At 37.2% G+C, this 22,196-nt stretch overlaps 1 protein-coding gene across 1 annotated transcript; it reads left to right on the forward strand.

The window, feature by feature from the left end:
• Positions 1-1,202: 1,202 nt before the first annotated feature.
• LOC140140916 (uncharacterized) lies at positions 1,203-21,673 on the forward strand. The gene is made up of 12 exons (XM_072162672.1): positions 1,203-1,407; positions 4,929-5,076; positions 5,381-5,517; positions 8,849-9,005; positions 9,859-9,942; positions 11,826-11,959; positions 12,324-12,421; positions 14,405-14,561; positions 17,897-17,998; positions 18,199-18,357; positions 18,952-19,047; positions 21,466-21,673. The coding sequence occupies exons 1-12, from the start codon at positions 1,282-1,284 to the stop codon at positions 21,565-21,567; spliced, it is 1,500 nt and encodes a 499-aa protein (XP_072018773.1). The 5' UTR covers positions 1,203-1,281; the 3' UTR covers positions 21,568-21,673.
• Positions 21,674-22,196: the final 523 nt, after the last annotated feature.

A 22,196-nucleotide genomic window follows, 5' to 3' on the forward strand; every position in this document is an offset into this window, starting at 1 on the left:
GTCTATTGGTAGATATAATGTGTAAGCCTGTGGTTGGAGTCAAGTTCAAAAGATCTTTTATTGTTGTTGCGGTTTGCACACACAATTAAGTGACACAATATCACTGAGCGCTAGACGCTCATTTTGTTTTGATATTATTTTTCATTTGAATGACAAAAAAACTACTTGTTTTAAGGGATCTGGAATGAGCGTTTTGAGCGTTTCGACAGTAATTTTTGTGGGACATGAGAGCACATCAGACATATCGTTTGCATTCTGAATACGAAGAATGTCTTTCTGATATCAAATAATTGTCATTTTTTGAAATTCACGATATAATACAAATTTTATGACAAATTATCAAAATTTGATATTTTTCACAATTTTGATATATAACAGTCCTCGAAGTATATTTTATAAATCTAATGATATATTCTTAAAGTGTATGTAGCTGGGAGGAAAAGCCGACGATCAATTGAAAATTTTGACCTTTCATATTGAAGATATGGATTTTTTCCCAAAAGACCTATTTTTTTTGGTGTTTTGGGGAAAAAAGTATAAATCATCAGATTTATAAAGTTTACTTGAGTACTGTTAAATATCAAAATATCAATTTTTAATCATTTGCCATAAAATGTGTATTACATTGCGAATTTCAAAAAATCAAAATTATTTGATATCAGAAGGACATTCTTCGTATTCAGAATGCAATTCGATATGTCTGATGTGCTCTATTGTCCCACAATAAATACTGTCCAAACGTTCATACCCCATCCCTTAAAGTAGACAAAGAGTATAGTGGAACATATCTTTTCCCGCTTTTCCCAGGCTAGTTTTGTATTCTTTTACTTCTACCAAGATTACTCACCAGTTCAAGGTTAAACATATTTTCGCAACATTTTACATGTATTTCGGTTGTATCCAGGTGTTATTACATGGACGTTAGGGACCGTTCATAAACACTTGTTAGGGGGCTGATGCAAAAAGGGGGCCCTGAAATTGTTTGACCCTCCTAAGGGGGGGATTAAGTTTATATGTTTTTCTATGGGGTTGACCCATAATTTTCATGTAAAAAAAGGGGGCCCTGAAATTTTTGAGGTCTGTAAAGGGGGCCCCGAAAAATTTTCGCGATGAATTTGTTTTTTGCATCAGCCCCCCTTACAAGTGTTTGTGAACGGTCCCTAACGGAAGTTTGTCGCTCCACTATCTGAACCACAAAGGCATGAATTATTTCATTGGAGTTTAACACGTTGACATCACACTGGTCTAACGATAACGTAACTGCTAGCATTGACAAATATCATGGCGAGGAGTAACATCCTAACTCAAGAGGAATTGAAGGAATTTAAAGATGACGACTTTCCTTTTGAAAATATTGCATTTGAAGGAGGAGGTACCAAAGGCACCGCACATATTGGAGCAGTTCGGGTAAATTATGCTGACTTTATTTGTACTACTTACATAGTGATTGGGTGACATCCCGCTATCTCTAAGGTTCGCTATCTCTAAGGTTCGGTATCACTAACGTGTAAAGTCTATGGAGATCAGAATCCCGCTATCTCTAATAGAGAAAAGGGTTCGCTATACCTAAAAAAGGTCCGCTACTTCTAAGGTTCGATATCACTAATTTAGAATAAAGTTCGCTAGTTCTAAAGGTTCGATATCACTAATTTTAAATAAGGTTCGCTATCACTAATTTTGAATAAGGTCCGCTATCACTAATATTATATTGAAGGTTCGCTATCTCTAAGGTCCGTTATCACTAATTGCAATAAAGGTCCGCTATACCTAAGGTTCGCTATCACTAATTTTGTTTAGGGTTCGCTATCCCTAATTAATTAAGGTTCGCTATCTCTAAGGTTCGCTATCACCAATTTTGATTCGGGTGTGCTATACCTAAGGTTCGTTATCACTAATCTTAAATAAGGTCCGCTATCTCTAATTTTAAAAAAGGTCCGATATCTCTAATTTCAAATAAGGTCCGCTATCTATACCTTATTTAAAATTAGAGATAGCGAACCTTATTTAAAATTAGAGATAGCGAACCTTATTTAAAATTAGAGATAGCGAACCTTATTGTAAATTAGAGATAGCGAACCTTGTTTGAAAATAGAGATATCGAACCTTATTTGAAATTAGTGATAGCGAACCTTAGAGATAGCGAACCTTAGAAATAGCGAACCTTAGAGATAGCGGACCTTATTTGAAATTAGAGATAGCGAACCTTATTTTAAATTAGTGATAGCGAACCTTAGAGATAGTGAACCTTCAATAAATTAGTGATAGCGGACCTTATTTAAAATTAGAGATTGCGAACCTTATTTAAAATTAGTGATATCGAACCTTAGGAATACCGAACCTTTTTCAAAATTAGTGATATCGAACCTTAGGTATAGTGGACCTTTTTCGTAATTAGTGATAACGAACCTTAGGAATAGCGAACCTTAGAGATAGCGGTCCTTAGAGATAGCGAACCGTAACCAGTGATTGGGTTCAATGTAAAACTTCTGTATAACATTTCAACACGTATATTTCCGTACTTTACACGTTAAATTATAGGAGGCGTTGCTTACGATTAACTACTTCAACGCGTTCATAACTTGTTAGGGGCTTGATGCAAAATGGGGGAGGCTTTAAAAGTTTTGACCCTCCTAAGGGGAGGGGGGTTCCTGAAAAAATTGACCACAAATTTTCCCGGGAAAATTGAGTTTATATGCTTTCTATGGGATTGACCCATAACTGTAATGTCAAAAAAAAGGCGGGGGCTGAAATGTTTGAGACCTGAAAGGGGGGGATTGTTACGACGTATTTTTTTTTGTATCAGAACGGTCCCTAAAAGGGTATCAAAACAATTATCATTGTGCGATATTTACTTTCAAATTGTGCATAGGGTACAAGTTGTGTTCACCTCCTGTATATCCTAAACAAAGACAGATATGTCATAATTAGAACCTGCAGCCGATAGCTGCATCTTTTAGCTCGAATTTAAGACCTCATTCGTTGAACTTGTTCAAGAAATAAAGACACGGCGATCCAAAAACCTAAGGCAGATACCAATTTAAAAGTTGCACTTTCCTTGCTGTGTGTAAAACCCCATAGAAAATGACAAGCAGTCCATGTTTGAAAATAAAAATAAAAATATCAATACATTTGAGTAAATTGTATTTTATACGTATACTTAGCTACTTATGTTAGCTGACAAATATCAATATTTATCCAAAAATATTTATCACCGAAATTTCACTTCTAGGAAGTGAAATTTAGCACTGGATGTTAGCCATTGGATGTAACATAACAATTATCCCCATCTATTAAGAAAGAATCATCAACGATTTTATTTTATCGTAAATTTAATGAAAAATCCTTGCAATCCATGAATTCTTATCGCGTTGCGGAATAATGCAAAGGGTTTTGTGGGGAAATGTCACTTACAATGGTTCAGGCAATGCTGAAACATCAATTACTGTAAAGATAGTTCTGTGTAATGCATTTTCAGAACGTTTTAACCCAAAATTGTGTATTATGAATTATGCATCATTCCACAACGTTGCGGAATGATGCAACTTTAATTGGTCGTTACCACCGAAAATTGGACTTTTTGAACATTATTTTTGTTTCATTGGATAGGGATGAATAAATTTGCTTTGCATTCTAGTTTCAATGAAAATCAACCTTATTTTAAAATTGCAGTGGTAATAAATGATACTTTTGCGTTGTGGAATGATGCTTTTAATCGTAAAATTGGTACTCAAACAATGCTGACAAAGCTACACGTTATAAAATATGATAACTTCCGGTGTTTATATTTTGAGTTACTTATAAACTTGATATTCACATGCATAATTAGTTTCCAAAATTTTACAGTACAGAGCAGTTGCTGTGTTTTTAGTTTCGCTGCTTTTACCAGTCAAGAATATGCAAATTAGGATGTTTTCTAACAGAAAAAAGTACATTTTCAGAAAATATAGCTTTTTAGCTAAAATATGAGACCAACAATTACATACTTGACTTGATTTTTAAATGTTGACAATTTGGGCGAGCTTGCTTGGAATTGACCATATATTCATCCAGTAATAATCATGTTAGCTTCTGTCATATCAAAGAAGCTATTTTTTTAATTTCAGTAAAATATCCAGACAGTATGTGATAACGGTTTTACTCTTTTTCTCTTGAACCAGTTCGAAACCAATTTAATTGAATGGTGGACTGTACTTATGCCCAAATATGGCACTTGCCAATCAATAATCACCCACTTGAAATCCCCTGGCTCGCTCCACTGACCAAAGTTATAGACAGATATGGGAGTTGTTTTTGTGGTTATTTGTCACTTACATATCAGGGAGGTACGAAAATTTGCAGATGCCCCACTTACACAGTTTTTAGCCTACATGTAATATACACATTATTCTTGATTGACATCAAGTACAAAAAAATATCCGTCAAGTGGTTTAGCTTTAATGCCCTTCGGAAGAGAGCGGTCCACAAGTGAGTGATAGTCAATAAAGTTGCATTCGATTTACACAGGGAATTTTGCAGACCTTGCGTGCCCTTCCTTACTAAATCACCAAAGTGCGAATATTTCCAAACATCTAAATTACCTAAAAATTTAGGACATGTTACAAAGCTATATTTTTTAGAATTTCGGAGAGTACAAAACGTATTGGCCGGTTATTTTTCACACAGTGACGTTAACTAGGCAATGCCCTATACCTATAACATACACTGTTTGTAGAGGTCACGCGTCAATGGTGAGAGCACTGTGTATTGTGTATAGGAAAATGAACAGTAACTGCAGTATGGCTCTTATGAACTCTCACCCTCCTGGAAGGACGGAGTACCCACATGGTTTATGTGACCATTCCCATATATTGTACCATAATAATAAGACACTCCCAGATCGTGGATGGCATCGGTAATAATAATTTCGCATATTGTCTCCCTCTCCTCAGGTTTTGGAAGAAATAGGCGTATGGAAAAATATGAAACGTTTTGCTGGGACTAGCGCTGGTGCTATGGTTGCAATGTGTGGTGCTCTTGGCTATGACTCTCATGATATGGAGGAGAAACTTGCTGAGGGAGGTTCAAGCAAACTTTTTGGTGAAACACAAACACTTCATTGTCTTAATAAGACAACATAGAAAAGTGAAAATAAAAATAGAATTATTTTATGCCCCTTGTATTGATGATGAAGATAATCATGATTTTATTATTAATATTGTTGTTGTTGTTGTTGTTGTTGTTGTTGTTGTTGTTGTTGTTGTTGTTGTTGTTGTTGTTGTTGTTATTATTATTATTATCATTATCATTATCATTATCATTATTATTATTATTATTATTATTATTATTATTATTATTATTATTATTATTATTATTATTATTATTATTATTATTTAATATTAAGATGCTACTTGCAAATACCTCACATTCTTACCAAATATATGGAGACACTTTGGCTGGCATCCTGGAAAAAAGATGGAGAAGTGGATTGGAGAGGTACTGAAAGAAAAACTTGGGAACGCTGACGCAACATTCGAAGACGTAAGCTATGAGATAAATCGTAAAGAATATAATGCATATTTATATGAAACACCCTGCAAACATGCTACCCAGAGTAAGATATCTTGATGAAATATGTGAGAGGTCGAGAGATGCACCGACTGGTCTTACCGGGTGGGCACAGTCGGGCAGCCATGATTTTCCAGAGGGAGATACTAGGGGTAAGTATGGTAAGGCGACTTTCAAGTGGGGCCAGACGTAGACGAAAATAGTCAATATAATGCCTGACAATCTTAAATATCACGGTCGGTGGTCAACATGGGACAAGATGTCCCACTACACAGCAAAACACTGTTTAAAATGTCGCTGTTTAAAACGATGTTGTTCAAACTTTGAACAACATTGTTTAAAAGACAGTCCTTGAATTTTAAACAGTGTGTGTTTAATTCATGAATAATACCAAAAAAGGAACCTTTAAACAACGTTGTTTAAAAAAGATCGAATTTTGCAAAAGAGGGGTTTCCTTCCTTGAAATCAGGGTCAGATTCATCATCATGGCGGATGACTGTGTGATTGACTAGCTCCAAAAGTGGGAAATGCCAGACCTAATTGATACATTCAGGGGTAAGTGTTTGGTTTAACTATTGTTTGATGTGATAGAGTATTATATGAACACACAGTTGTGTGTTGTACTTGTACATGCTAAATGATGCAAGCTGTGCAGTAGTATGCAGCCGTGACAAGTACAGTGTGAGTGTAAGCTTAACCACATCAAATAATATTTAAACCAAACACTCACCTCTGAATGTATCACATTCACACTGCTCATGCACAGGTGCATGGGGCTGATGTGCATGTTTTACAGTTAGTTCTTCTTGTCCATTCTCCCAAGTAAATTGATTTCAACAAACAAAAATGTTAAAACTTTTAAACAACAAGTTTAAACAACTATGTATGTTTAAACAATTGTTTTAAACAACAGCTTTAAACAACTGTTTGTTTTAAACATTTGTTGTTTAAAATACTTTAAACAACTGTGTACATTTAAACAACTAAAGTTAACAGTGTTGTTTAAAAATTTTAAACAGTTGTTTAAAATATTTTTACTGTGTAGGGGGAGGCAATGCTAATAGCGCAGCCAAAGGGGGGGGAGTATAAATAATGCCCCTGGTCCATTGGTACATTATAACCCGTCGGTACATTTTTTGTAATTTTGAGAACAAAGTACAAAATATGATTCAAGCATGCATTTAAACATATTTATTCACAAATCTTTGCACAATAACAAATGATATTTATACAAATGAACGGAAATAATTTCCTGTGTTTAAAAGGGCATTTCGTGATCCACAGCCTCATCCCCCCACTTTTCTCAAAAAAAGTTGAGATTTTTATATTACTGGAAACCTCTGGCTACATAATGTTTATGTACAAAATATTTCTTGCAGATTAATTCGTTTAGCAAAGATATTGCGAAATTTGAATTTCGTTCTGGTGCACCAGAACGAAATTACAACGTATTGTCTATGGAGCAGTGTAATACACATAATCATGCATAACTCGCAAACGCAAAATCGGAATCAACTGAAATTTTGGGAATATGCTTTTTCGTGGATATGTACTGAAAATGTCATAAAAAGAGGATGCTAGGATCACGAAATACTCCTTTAAGTAACTGATGCATGCTTGAACCACATTTTGTTCTCTGTTCACAAAATTATAAAAATGACTTAGGCAATTAGCGTAGCAGGCTGACGATATGATGGTCTATCGTGTCAAATGCTTTTGACAAATCTAGATAAATTGTAGTTTTAGAGCTTTCAACTGCACCGTTTATTTTATCAACAAGTTCAGTTCAATGGATTTTCTAAAACCAAATTATTTGTCCTCCAGTATATTGGATTGACACGGGTCGATCATTTGAATATAATTCTGGGTCTTCTTTTTTCATAAATGGGTATTACCTTTATGTGATATAGCAAAATGGTTAAAGTCCTTTATCACCAGGAAATATCGTAGGATAAAAACGATTTAACATATTTTACTTTTCTGAATCTCTACAAGCTTATTTGCCATCAACACGACTCCAGGATGAAATAAACTTGCTTTGCACACTAAAATTGCTGAGGTTAAAGTATCCAACTATCATAACAATTTTACAAGACTTTATCATAATATTATGTACAATTCTGACAAAATGTTGTCATTAAACAATAACAAGTGCCAGAGAGTACCAGATGAGGAATGTATTATTTTCAATTGCTTCCTGATTGCAGAACAAATCAGGAATTTAAATCACGATCAGGAAGCAAAGTTGCCACAAACAAGAAGTGTGCAGGATGTCTGCGAAAGTAAAGACCTTGGTGCCAATTCCCATGTTTTGTCAATTTTTCCTGTTGTGAAGTGTAAGGAGTGCAATAAAATTCGACAACAAATTGTGTGAACTTTAATATTATATATTAGGCCATATTATTAAATATTATCTTGTTTTGCCACATGAAACATGATTCAAACCCCGGTTCAAACCTAACGTTTTAATACGACCTGCTGACTTGCTGACAGCTTAAATCTGCCACTGGGACGGCCGCGCCTCGACTGCGAATGCTCAAATTTTGCCTTACTATATCCCTTGCACATTATGTTGGCGGCTCGCGGGTAGTGACACAGACTATAATGTGTCATTCATTTATTTCATTTCACTCGGCTGCGAAGAAGGCGACTACAAAGTTTCTCCATGTACTACGATTTGAAGCCAAAGTGGTAATGGCAGCAGGCAGTAAGAAGTAAGAAGTTGTCAAAGTCCTCCAACAGTTTTTGCAGACAAATAGGATGTTCTTTGCCTTCCAGGTCTTCTGTTACCATATAATAGGGTGTAAAGAGCATATATTCTGCATTGTTCAGCTTCCTGCATCATCAGGATATGTCACAGGAATCGTAGTTGTCATCATATGACAGAATTGATAATGTGTATAATAAACTAAAAAATACTTCAAATCTCTTTGGAGGGTGAAGACCTATTAACAACCTGTCCTAAACTCCAACAAATGTGTGCATTCAGAAAACAGTCATAGTATCTCAAACCCGAAGAGCTGGATGTACAGGTGTTGTACAAGAGTTGCCGAGACGTCAGCAGAAAGTATTGATTCCCTTCTCAAGACATTCGCCGCAGTATATAACGGGGCCGTCGGCAAGACAATACTGCAAATGTGACTTCCTGAAGTTCCTGTATTTGTAATGACAAGTTAGTAATTCTAGCAGCAACTCCAAGACCTCCTGATGAGCTGACATTCCTTGTTTGAATCTATAAAAATTCATGTAAAGATCGGAAACAATAGCATTTTAACCGGAAATTTTAACCACTTCATCTTTTCAGCTTTACAATTACAAGAAGAACAAGACAGACCCCGGAAAGACAGAACTCTGTGTTGTGGTCAGCGATGTAAATCAGCTGGATTGCGTCTATTGTCATGTTAAAACTACACCTTTTATGCCAATCAAAATAGCGGTGCGCATGTCAATTTCACTTCCAGGTAATCAAAGTTCTCTGCTTACAGTTTAATGATGAAACAATAACCATTTGCTATTATCATTATCACTGATTATAGCAAAACAAAATTGAGATTGACCTATGTGAAGTACATAACACAACATCTTTAGTACAGGGCGCTATTGGGTGATTTTTTAATTGGCATCTAGTTTTCCTACATTAGTGGAACCAATGTTTTTTTGGCATCCTTACACCTCAAAGGATAAAACTAGAATTGGTTCCATTTTATCTATGCCCCCTATACTTCCCGAATTGAATGACCGCCACTTCAAATCATTTCTGGCATTTATTCCTAGGTATAATGAAAAAGAGAACATGCACGGGGTGTATTTACTATTGATATTCAATGTATGAGTATATCTCAAATCCTTTGAATATTTCCCGTTATTTTTGGTATTTTTAAAAACCTATTGCTTGACTTGCAGTAGAATATATGAGTTGAAAGAATATGGTAAGCTCCTGTCTGCGTGTATTGAACTTCCAAACTGACAGAACCCGCAATTTCTTGAGTTGGTAACGGTAAAGAGGGTAACTAGCCTGCGCAGATCGTAAAAATGAGTCATTTCAACTGATGATTGGCAACGGCGCATGCGTAGTGGGAAAGAAACGTATCTATCTATCGTACAGGTGTTGTGTGTACAGGTGGTGTGTTATACTTAGACTGAGTGCCTCGACCCAATCTCGAAACTATTAAACACGGTGGAACAAAATCGCCATGCGTGGCTGTTGAAGAACTAGTGGATTCGCCTTACTATCATGGCAATTTCTGACATGAAGATATAGGGATGATGGCGCTGTGAGGTGTTTATGTATAATATAATATTTTTTCTTCATAGGTGTGCTGTACCCAGTGAAATATAACAATCAATACTATGTCGATGGTGGATTGGTCAACAATTATCCGATACGAGCTTTTGATGGTATGTAAACATGCTTAAATCCATTTAGTCTAGTTGGAAGATGGGTGTCGTGCACCCTTCGGAAATCAACTGCTATAAATCGAATCGATGTCTCTAAATCAGGAGTCAACAGGGGTCAAATTTCAACCAACAGTGGTCAAGTTTCAAAATTGCTTAGATTTTATTAAATAGCTTCATTTGCAGGATTGTTTGTTTGTGATTGGTTTAGCAGGGAGTCATAGGGATGTATTCTCTAGATCACGTCCATCTAGGATGTCTCTGTATTTAGGTTACGTTGTAAAATACATCTTAGATGTTAATTTGAACTGTTTTGCAAGATAAACAATTTGATACTAGCCGTCTCCTTATTATACTGGAGAAGTGGGAGTAAAATACTTACGATGAAGTGCACCAAGTCTATGGCTTCAGACATCTTGGTCCAGATACAAGATGTCTTGGTACTGGAAAGCGCTATTCAAACCTTGCAGCTGACATAAATGTGGTAACAGGTACAAGAGTGAGCCATAGAAACATAAAACTAGAACCATAGTGCAGTTTTGTCCACGGCAAATTCACCATGACCTTTTCAGCCAAAAACCCGCTTAGTGAAGATTAAACCGAAATATGCAGTACTAAACCATTATAGTAATCGATTGACCAATGCACATTTCTTACCACGTGATAATATTAATCCAATGAGCGATCGAATTGCCCGCTACGGTCGACTAATCCAATCGATAATGACGCTATTGACATGTACGGGTGGAGCTCCACTGACTGAGTTTTGGGGATTTTTCACTGGTTTGCTATCATTTACTCATCAAGGCGCTCCACCGTTATTATAAGGTCTATGCTAATAATTTAAAGATTGACATGTAGAAAATAAACCATACTTGATTGACAGAAAGTACTAAATTTGTACCTATTACGGTTTGGTGGCACTCCTCTTCCAAACGCGACCAAGTCAGGGCGGCCCGGTGAAGCAAAATGTGCATTGGATTAACACGGGAGTTTGGATAAGATGATAGATTTCCTTTCTCATACAAATGCATGCCCCCACCCGTTATTAAAGCTTGATCCGGGTTGAAAATTCAGATATTTTGAAAAGAATAAGTAATTGAAACATAGACAAAGTACTAAAATCATAGCTTTTATACTTTTTCATGTATGACGCTAACTAGTTCATCTCCTATAGCTACAACACAGCGCTACCAGCCTATTGTGATTGCCCCTGTGTTGTGTGCATACATGTAGTTAACAATAACTGCATGATGAGGAGATTGCCAATATACAATGCTTTAGGGCCATCAAAAGCAGCAGCTCTTCCTGGGTTTCATGCCCTTTGGCATAAATGAATCAAATTGAGAAATTTGGATGATTTGTTACATAGGTAACGTGTCAAATAGGTCAAGGTCAACAGGACTCAATGGATTTTGATCTTTTTTGCAGTGTTACCAGGGTAGCAAACCATCTGAGATATGGCAAGCTCTTCTAAAAATGTTCTTGCAAGTGGAGTAATCTGAGACTATTTTTAAAAATCAAAATCAGAGAATTTTGTGGAATCCACAATTTTACATTTGACCTTTTCCACTATAACTCAAGAACTGTACAGTGCAGATAAGTCAAACTACCATTCTGAATCCTTATGACGAGAGAAAAACATTGGTATGGTTTTAACTAATTTCAACCACTGTATAAGCGGCCATTTTGGATTTATGCAAATTAGGCACCTTTCCACTACTGGGATTTTCAGGGACTTTTGATGTGTAATGAAGTATGCTTTTCCGAAATGAATGGTGATCAAATGGATTCTTTTGCAATTAGTGGTGAGTGATTTCATACTTTGACTGGCCTATCATCGCTTAATTTTAAGAGTCTTATTTAAAAAAAATTTTAATCTGTAGGTTGGTACCTGTCAATGAAACCAAAAGACCATTTCCTAGTACGACTTATGGAATTTGATGATATGGCGGCTGCTTGGGACCCAAAATGCCAATTTGGAGGCGAACTTAACAAAGGAACAATAGGGGTTTTGCTGGTATTTCTTTTTCGTTTGTTTATTTCTCTGTCATTTCAGGCAGGATTCAACAATTAATGACTCGCACTCAAAAAAAACAAAAAAAAACATGTAAATTTTGTAAAAGCGCGGGATCTGCAGGTAGGCCTAGATTATTAGCACATAAAGCTCAGGCGTTGCGTTAGTTAATATAAATGGAAACAACGGAAACGGGCCGAAGCGCAATTCGAACCAGCGACCCTGCTTTCCATGAGTGGGGTGGGTGGGGGGGGGGGTACGTATATGGTGGTGGGGCTGTCAAAAAGCTTGAAAGTAAAGATATTTCATTGCGTCAAATATTTGTGTAACCACGTGGTTTTTGTTTGCTTTTGTTTTTACTATTCAGTACTCTGCTGATGAAAAAGAGATGTTCAAAGAAGAGTTGACCAAGAGAGCGGAAGAGTTTGCGCCAGAAGTTCCAATACCAGACACAGCGCTAGCCAGGTAAAATGACTCATAGACTTCTCGTAGTACACTATTCTTCATACTCTAGCTATTACTCTTATAAATACAACGATTTGTATAAATCTGTGCACAATTGATTTTGATCTTTTCGATCAACGTACTCATTCTGTTTGTTAGCTTCCCAATCCCAAGTGGTCTACTGACTTTGGATTGCGGTTGAAATGCTTAACAAGGGCGTCTATGGAGAGCCGTCCGGTTTTCTGGCTTATTAAAATTAGCCATGGTGTAATGTATCTTTAAATGGATCTGGCTTGCGATTAGTCGCCCAGATCTTGTGATGATTTAAATCCTCCGGGCACGTGGCATTACCACTCACTACAGCGTACACAACTATCTGTGGAATTTGCGGCGCCCTGTGATAGCGCGAAAGTTAAACTGTTACTTGGTGCATGAACGCGGGACGTCTCGTACTCCATGTATGGTGCATGCGGTTAATAGATTGGATTGATAACAAATAGATAGCGAGTATGATTGGGAATGTGTATTAGGGACCAAGGCCCTGGGCAAAGTCTCGCTCAAAATTCAAAGTCAATAGAGTATTTGTACTCGGGGTTTCGCGATTAATAAATTGGTAGATCCCACAATCAGAATAGCTCATTAAGTGAGCCCTCATTATAATATTATGCTAAGATATGTTGCAGTCGATAACATATACGTAGAATTTTCATTTACTGTCACAAATTATATGAACTTTTTCTTATGACCATTTATTGAATACTTTACTTGTGATAAACATGAGTCTGTGAAATTTCGAGTTCAGCTGAATGATTTCATCATTATTAAAAACACATTTTTTTATTTATCAAAATCGACTATGGTATAGTCTGGGGCACTCACTTAAAATGGGTGACAAGGATGCGCGGCCACATTTTCCCCATTTTCAACAACCCCTTCTCACCAAACCCTGTTTTTTTATTTACTTTTACCAAAAGATTCCCTTTTTTTAAAGAATTCTGAACCAATGTCATTTTTTTTCTTCGGATTTTGTATTGGTTTTCAAATTTTGATAACTTTTTGACAGTCATGTTTTTGTGCCCCAATCTGTAACCGACGGTACAAAGTAACCGGTGCTTTCTGACATCTCGTGTCAAACATGTTAAAATTAATGTCAAATGAAAGCAGTCCGACTCATTCCATCTTTTTAGCTCCATTTGCAAGGTACCTACTAGGAAGCTTGCGAGGGGAATACTGCCCCACCACGACAAAACAAGTTAACTGACATTTTTGCGAAATTGATTTTTTTATGTTTTTGAACTCTGGGCAACTCGTTACATATGTTGAACTAAAAATATTTTTTGTAACACATCCCAAGAACTAGATATCAGCATGTCGAAATGAGTTAACTGCATCATTTACCTCATAAAACCATGACAAAATAAGTTAACTGACAAGGCCTATGGAGTTTTACACACTTAACACTTCATTGATTATTATTGATTATTGAACAATGCTTGAGCAATTCACAGTTTGGTCTCTAATTCAAAACTGTGAAATTGCAGTTAACTCGTTTTGTCATTGTGGGGCAGAATAGTTTTTCCCGGGAGTTTTTCAACTGGCTTAGGCGCAAATCCCGGAGAAAAAGGGACAAAGCTCACCCAACCATCGACGAGGGGTCCTTGTCCCTATTATGCAAATGCATGCTTCTTACCAAATTTAAACTCACATTGACCATTGTTAGCATACCAAATTGCACTTTTTGCGCATTTGCCCTGTTTAATGTTTTAATTTACTAGTTTAACTTATAAATGGCAAGTTGTTGGGCTCTTCGCGTGCAATTTGTTTCAAGAAAATTGTGAGCGTTTGATGTTACTTTCGCCCGCTCACGGTTTTTACAGCAACCACGGTTTTTACAGCAACTTCCATCCCCCAATGTCATAAAAAAATAACGCCATTTCCAACTGGATCTATCCGTTGCCCTTGTAATTGATTATGATAACGATATTTCATTAACTTAATATGTAGGTCTCGCAAGAAAAAGATGGACGAAGACAATGCGGCACGAAAGGAACATGAGGACCTCGTCTGCGCGATGAAAGCTTACCTCACGCTGTTGAGTAAATATGCCGATATTCAGAAAGACTCGATATCGAAAGAGGCTTTTAAACGTATGCTAGAGGAGGTAATTCTATTATTTAGCAATTCAAAATTACCTGACATGTTCCTGAAAGTTAACAGTTTAGAGTGAATTGTTTTGTTTATTGAGTATATTGTATTGTAATATTATATACTTAGTATATTCTTTTTGTAAATCTGCTTCTTCTCCCCCAATGTGCACAGTTTGCACATGTGCGTTGTTGTTTCGCTGTGACTATGGTTTTTTTACAGATTTGCAGACACGCTTTTTTAATAAAACCAAATACCGTCAACAATTTTTGATAGCCAGAAAAAAATGCAGAAAGACGGTATTACTCAGTGTATATGTGGTATTTTTTTTATTTGGGGTGAAAGGTCATTTTAGAGCGCTTCAGGTCCGAGACGAAATAATTACAAATGCTTCTTCTGCCACCAACAACAGCTTGTTTAGGCCAATTGCACACATGAATTGCCATTAGCAAGTGTCTATGGGGTGTTTAGAGATTTGGGGTGAAAGGTCATTAAGTGGGCGCTTCCGGTCCGAGACAAAAAACAACATCGTACAGTGTGCACATGTGCATTTTTGTTACGCTTTGCCAATGGGGTATTTACAGATTTGCACTCACGCAATAAAACCAAATACCGTCAACAATTTTAATAGCCAGAAAAAACATAGCAGAAAGATGGTATTACCCTGTGTATATGTGGTATTTTTATTTGGGGTCAAAGGTCACTGAGGAGCACTTTCGGTCCGAGACGAAATTAATTCAGAATGCTTCTTCTGCTACGAACATCAGCTTGTTGACGCCAATTGCCTACATACAGGCTGAGTCAAAAAGAAGTAAACTCATGTTTGAGGGGCTATAACTCGAGATCTGCAAAGAATCGGCTAAAAATAAAAATATCACTGGAAAGAGCAAATTCTACACGTCCAAATAAAAAAAAAGAATTGTTGCAATTGCTCACATCAAACTAAAGTTATACTCATTTGAATACAACTACCCATTTTTGTAGCTGCACACGACTGATTGATTTTCATCCATTTCAATTTCGACGAATCAGCAAAGTGCTAACAGGATTTATTGTTGAAAAGACAACTTTTGCTTTTAATTAATATTCAACAAAGTCCATGACGGTACTATAGTTTGTAGGGATACCAATTCAAGTCTTTACGAACGACTATCCGGCAGAAGCTTGATTGGGGAATGTTGGGTAAAGGATTGAGTTGATCTTTGGTCTTGCTGTAAAGCAATAAGCATGTCTAACTCTAGCAATGTTCACTTTTGATCTAGCAGTTTGTGGTCTGCCTGAAGCTTCAGGCTGTCTGTTCCTTAGTGCCCCATGCACATTGAGCTTGTTTACATTCTTATATACTGCTCCCTTACATGAAACCCGGTTAGCTTTAGGAAATTGGAGACGAAAAAAAAACCGCCGAACTTCAGTGGGACTCTTAGTTTCATGATACTTCGTCGACAGAAACGTGCGCTCCCGTGCGGTAAATTGTGGTGCCATGTTGTCATTTGACCGTTTTATTATAATGTAGTGCAATGAGGTAAAATTCATTTTGAAAAGAGCCCTTTAACATGAGCAGATTCCTTACAGATCTCGAGTTACAGCCCCTCAAACATGAGTTTACTTCTTTTTGACTCAGCCCGTACATTGCCATTAGCCAGTGTCTATGGGGTGTTAGAGATTTATCATAACCAAGTAACGACAAAGTGAAAACATTTATTATTAAAAAAATACCATAAAGTTATTGGATATAATGGCTTTCAATACCAAAGTTGATTTGCTCTGCACCATGCACACCCTGGTCAGGGGGTACCTTATTTACTCTCGCCCCGGGCACCCTTATCCAAAGTTACACCACTGGCTTCTTTTCCTAGAGATTACATGGTACAGAGATGAGATTGACACATATGCATTGACATAGCTAGTTTATGGGGAACTCACAGATTTGGGAGTTCAAGGTCATGCAGGGGTCAAACGGGGTTGACTATTGAAAATCAAGTGTTGTGATCATCAGAATAATGCCAAATATGCTCTAGCATCCGGTGCATATAGGGTTATAACCAGCCAGTTTATGACTTAAACATGGGGAAAAAATCAGATTGACAGAAAGTATATATGGTATTTTTTTATTTGGATCAAAGGTCATTTAGAGGTCACTTCCGGTCCGAGACGAAATACCTTCAAAATGCATCTTCTGCCATAAACAACATAGCTGGGTGATGCCAACTGCACACATGCATTGAAATTAGCCAGTGTCTACAAGGTGTTCACAGATTTGGGGTCAAAGTCATTAAGGGGTCACTACCGGGCGACAACAACGAACGATAGCCTTCGTGGTCGCAGGATTACATATATCCTGTCTAGTTCTTCTTCCTCCTTTTTTCTGTCAGTCCGCTTCTTCTCCCCCAAGCAACATCGTACAGTGAGTGACGCCACTTGCACACGTACACTGTTTTAAAGCTGTGCTTATAGGGTGTTCACAGATCATTTAGGGGATACTTCCGGTCCGAGTCGAAAATCACCAAATACCTTCAAAATGCTTCTTCTGCCACAAATAACATAGCTGGGGTGATGCCAATTGATGCCGTACTTTGACATTAGCCAGTATCTACAAGGTGTTCACAGATTTAGGTTCAAATCTGTGAACGCCAAGTGGTCACTACCAGTCGGTTGCTGGATCACGTGTCCTGTATTCTTCTTTCTATCAATATGCTTATATGACTTAGACAAGCAGCATCGTACAGTGACGCCACTTGCACTGTTGTTACGCTGTGCATATGGGGTGTTCACAAATTTAGGGTCAATGTTCAAGGGGTCACCACTTTCCATTGACGGCCAAAGCGTGCGTTTCGATACTAAAAATGCTTATTCTACCAATAATATAGTACAGTGACGCCACTTGCACACATGCATTGACATTAGCATGATTAGCCAATGTCGATCGATGGGTCGGTCTGAAATTAAAAAGAAAAACTTATCAAAAATCCAATTCTGTCATACGTTAAGAAACTTGGGTTCAAATGTCATTAAGGGATCACTTCCGGTCTAAAACCAAATACTTTCAACAATTTTATTAGCCAAGAAAAACATAAACAGTAACGGTATGTTCACACATGAATTGTTGATACCAAGTGTATAATGGCATTTTTATTGGGTTCAAATGTCATTAAGGGGTCACTTACGGTCTAGACATGGGCTAAACTGAAAGGATCATAAGTTTATGTTGAAGGGCTGTGTTAATGTGTTACCTCATGACCGGGTCTCATGCTACCTTTCTTCCCCCTAAATTTCTTTAGAACATTCACTCTGAAAAAATCAAAACGCAGGTGTAAGAGTAATGTTTTCGTTGACTTTGCCACAAATCTACAGGCGGCTGGAGACGAATTCACAGAAATGAAAGCAATTCTTTTTGGACCTGGCAAAACAAATGCTGACATACTCAACTCCGTCGAGGTAGACGAAGATGGTCAGGTAATATATATTAATCAGCTTTTGATGGTGATGATGATGATGATGATGATGATGATGATGATGATGATGATGATGATGATGATGATGATGATGATGATTATGATGATGATGATGATGATACTGATGATGAGTGTATGTAAATGTGTAACAATGAATTAATTAATGCAAAATGATATCATACTTAAAATAATGTTTTGCAGATCACTCATAGAGCGTTTACCAAATATGCCGAGAGTAGAGGAATTGAAGTCATAAACGTGTTTCGCGGATTTGCAGGCAAAGAAATTAACAATCTTCAAGAATACTTCTCTACTATTCTCGACATGGTGATGTTAACCTCTAAAAGAGTCCATTTCGAAGTAAGTTTTGTATTTCCACCGAAGTCCTGTTGTTTGAATAGTCTGTAGAAGCCGGTGAAATATTGAAAAGTAGATGCTGAAAGAGAAATGGGCACTCGAAGATTGAAGGCCTACGGTGATGTCAGCAAAAGTGTAAAAAAATTAAATTAAGTTTAAATTGCCTAAAAGTGAAGGAAAACAGCAATGTTGACAAAGTTGAAGCTCCATTCAAATACATGTGGCTTATTTCTCTACTTTTAGTACAGATATAACATAATGCTAATGTCTCATATTGTCTTTAAAACACGGCTTTGAGCTTAACCACTAGCAGGCTATGTTAGCACATCTACGACACTAACAAAGGTTCCAAAATCTAAATTTTGATGATTTTACGATCCTCCAGATGACCAAATCACTAAATAGGTGTGGCCATTAAATAGGTGTGGCCACCCCATTTACCCATTTCGTATCTTGGGAAACAAACTTATTACTTTTGATCCTATTCACGACTTTGTTTAATACCTCTAGGAAAATATCTCTAGGCCTATCTCAGGTCATTCTCTAATAATTCATCTGTATTAGTTGTATTTAAAGCAAATGTTAACTCTTTTATAGCGTTATGATCTGACCAGGACCATTGGCGTTGATACGGGATACATCGGTACACTTGAGGTAGATATGGAAGAAGATGATGCAGACTACATGCTCCAGGTATAGAAACCATTATTATCCTCATAGGCGTAGATGGGGGGGGGGGCACATTTTCGCGCGCATATATTCTACTTTTACAGCATATTTCATCAATTTAGCTTCAAAATACCAAATTTTTTCGGGCGCTTCGCGCGCAATTGTACCATAAACATATTCTGTCGCCAAAAGGTGCTGGATTGTCTATACTTCAAGAATTTTTTCCAACTCCCCCCCCCCCCCAATGTAAAAAAGAAATCTATGCCACTGATTATCCTAGAGCTAACGGAAACATACAATATTAATAACTAAGTAACTTTATTTGGTGAAATCATTTGATTAATTATATAGGATTTATAATTTTGTTTACGGGTATCATGGATATGTGGTTTGGTAGGTAGTGGGGTCAGTCCATGCCGAAACAGATTGAGTGTACACCCACCCTCTTGGATTTTGCTCTCCTTTGGCTCAGGGGTACCTTTCATGGATCCATGGCGAGTTGACAAGAAAACAATTCAAATTCCATTTCGTTTGCGAATGGCGGGCAATCAAAGTTTGGCGACCTCGACCAAAATTGTGAATTTAAGGGGTCCAAATGACAAAGTGCTCTCTTTGAGGGCACTTTCTTCTTAATTGAATCAGTTGTGATCCTCTTTTTTGAATAAAAAAACTCACTGGCTGTGTCTGAAATACCTAATGCCAAAAAAGATAGATTTCGGAATATCGTTGGGATTTCAGAGGGGGTCAAAATCAGCACTTCGTACTGTTCAATCAAATTATCTTGATTTTGAAGGACCCATGATAATGTCACAGTGCACTTATAGGTCCTAATTATGTTCAGAATGGATTAACCATATGCCAATGTCTATGAGCAATTTTAAAAAAGAGAAATTTCTAGACCCTACAGAATTTTAGGCCACCCTAAAGTGGTTCAGCCACAAATGGCACTTAAAGTCGGCAAATTTTGACCCCTAATAACTTTAGGTGTACACCAGATATGAATTTCTAGTCTTTTGCATCTGAAAGAATGTAGTTTAATGTTACTAGGAACATAAGATTTGTTTTGTATTTTTTGTGTTTTAGTATTAAGTTGACGCTTTCAAAAATAGTCATTTTTGCCTAACATACCATGCATACAGGATACGGTACAAAATGCCAATTTTAGTATGATATTTTGTTATATTTTTGATCACTTTATAGCCATTTGTATTATTTATCCTGATATTTCAAGTTGCTCTTGAGTCAAGTAATAAGAAAAACTACTTTCTAATCCTCTGTATGGATTTTTAAGGGGTCAAAAATGCACTTCCTGGCAACGATGCACATGCAAAGTACAGGTTATGGGGTCAAATTTTCAGAATGCTCCCAATTATGTCAAGTAATATATCAAATTACTCGTATGGTCATGAGGATTCCAAAATGTATAGTTTGTTATGTGTCAGACCTTTCAGGAGGGCGCTATGACGAAAAATGTTTATAGGTCAACGACCTTTTGAAAGTATCAAAACACAAAAATACAAAACAAATCGTATGTTCCTAGTAACATAAGACTACATTCTTTCAGATGCAAAAGACTAGAAATTCATATCTGGTGTACACCTAAAGTTATTAGGTGTCAAAATTTGCCGATTTTAAACGCCATTTGTGGCTGAACCACTTTAGGGGCCTAAAATTCTGTAGGGGGTCTAGAAATTTCTTTTTTGAATTGCTCATAGACATTGGCACATGGTTAATCCATTCTGAACATAATTAGGACCTATAAGTGCACTGTGGCATTATCATGGGTCCTTCAAAATCAAAGATAATTTGATTGAACAGTATGAAGTGCTGATTTTGACCCCCCTCTGAAATCCCAACGAAATTCCGAAATCAATCTTTTTGGCATTAGGCATTTGAGACACAGCCAGTGAGTGACCACATTCAAAAAGAGGGTCACAACTGATTTAATTAAGAAGAAAATGCCTCTCAAAGAGAGCGCTTTGTCATTTGGACACCTTAAATTCCCAATTTTGGTCAAGGTCGCCAAACTTAGATGGCCCGCCATTCGGAAACGAAATTGAATTTGATTTGTTTTCTTGTGACCTCACCTAGGGGTCCATGAAAGGTACCCCTGAGCCAAAGGAGAGCATAATCCAAGAGGGTGGGTGTACACTCAGTCTGTTTTGACATGGACTGACCCAGTGGCAAAACAACTTCTGATATAACGATTTACTCCTTTCGTCGTTTGACCTAATTTCCGTCCATGCAAACAATGGCATAGCATGGGGCAAGATGACTGGGGGGGCAAAATTTTACGAAAAATCAACAATGAGTCAAAGTAATCAGGTGTGTGTGTGGAGGGGGTGGGGATGGCAAGAGAGAGGGTAAGACATTCAGGGTGCTATTTAGTCTTTTTACATTTAGTCTGTTTTTCTTGAATTGTGTTTTAATTCACCTGTTTAGCAAGGAAAACGTGGGTGCATGGCATTTCTTCGATACTATAAAAGCCAGGCAGAGCAGGCTAACCAAGCAGAGCAAACAGAGCAAGCAGAGCAAGCAGAATGATGCTTTAGCGTATCCCGAAGTGAGCAGAAGCAGATTGTGATAAAGTGGAACTTGGAGAAATAAGATCCAGAATATCAAGACAGAACTAACAAAGAGCAAGCCATGGTACGGAAGTAACTAAGGGCCATGTGGGTTCGCTTTGTAACGCAAGAAGTCAGGATCTTGTGATCACAAATCCCGACTTCTTGAGTTCATGACTTAGCCAGTTTAAAATAAAGAGATAGTAAAGATATAAAAATAAAGAAATAGTTAAGACAACTCAGGATCTCAAGAACTCATGAAACCTGTTCAATTTTCACGGCGTTAGTATTTTAATTGTAAGCCTATCCACTTTAGTTATCTCGAGATCCTGATTTCATGACTTTAAAGTCAGGAACTCGCAAACACAAGCCGCGCTTGAGTTCACGACTTCCTGACTTTGAACTCAGGAACACAAGAACTCAAGCGCCGCTTGAGTTCACGACTTCCTGACTTTGAACTCAGGAACACAAGAACTCAAGCGCCGCTTGAGTTCACGACTTCCTGACTTTGAACTCAGGTAGTCACGAACACAAGAACGCAAGCACGGCTTGAGTTCGTGAGTTCTGACTTTAACGCGTGTGTTGCTAGCGCCACCATTTGATATTTAT

This window comes from Amphiura filiformis, chromosome 19 (genome assembly GCF_039555335.1).
Source record: "Amphiura filiformis chromosome 19, Afil_fr2py, whole genome shotgun sequence".
Classification (NCBI taxonomy): domain Eukaryota; kingdom Metazoa; phylum Echinodermata; class Ophiuroidea; order Amphilepidida; family Amphiuridae; genus Amphiura; species Amphiura filiformis.

Coding starts and splice junctions, on each gene's coding strand:
- LOC140140916 (XM_072162672.1), top strand. CDS start 1,282: ATGGCGAGGAGTAACATCCTAACTCAAGAGGAATTGAAGGAATTTAAA. Junction 9,006..9,858: donor CATGTCAATTTCACTTCCAG/GTAATCAAAGTT, acceptor TTTTCTTCATAG/GTGTGCTGTACCCAGTGAAA. Junction 12,422..14,404: donor CCAGACACAGCGCTAGCCAG/GTAAAATGACTC, acceptor CTTAATATGTAG/GTCTCGCAAGAAAAAGATGG.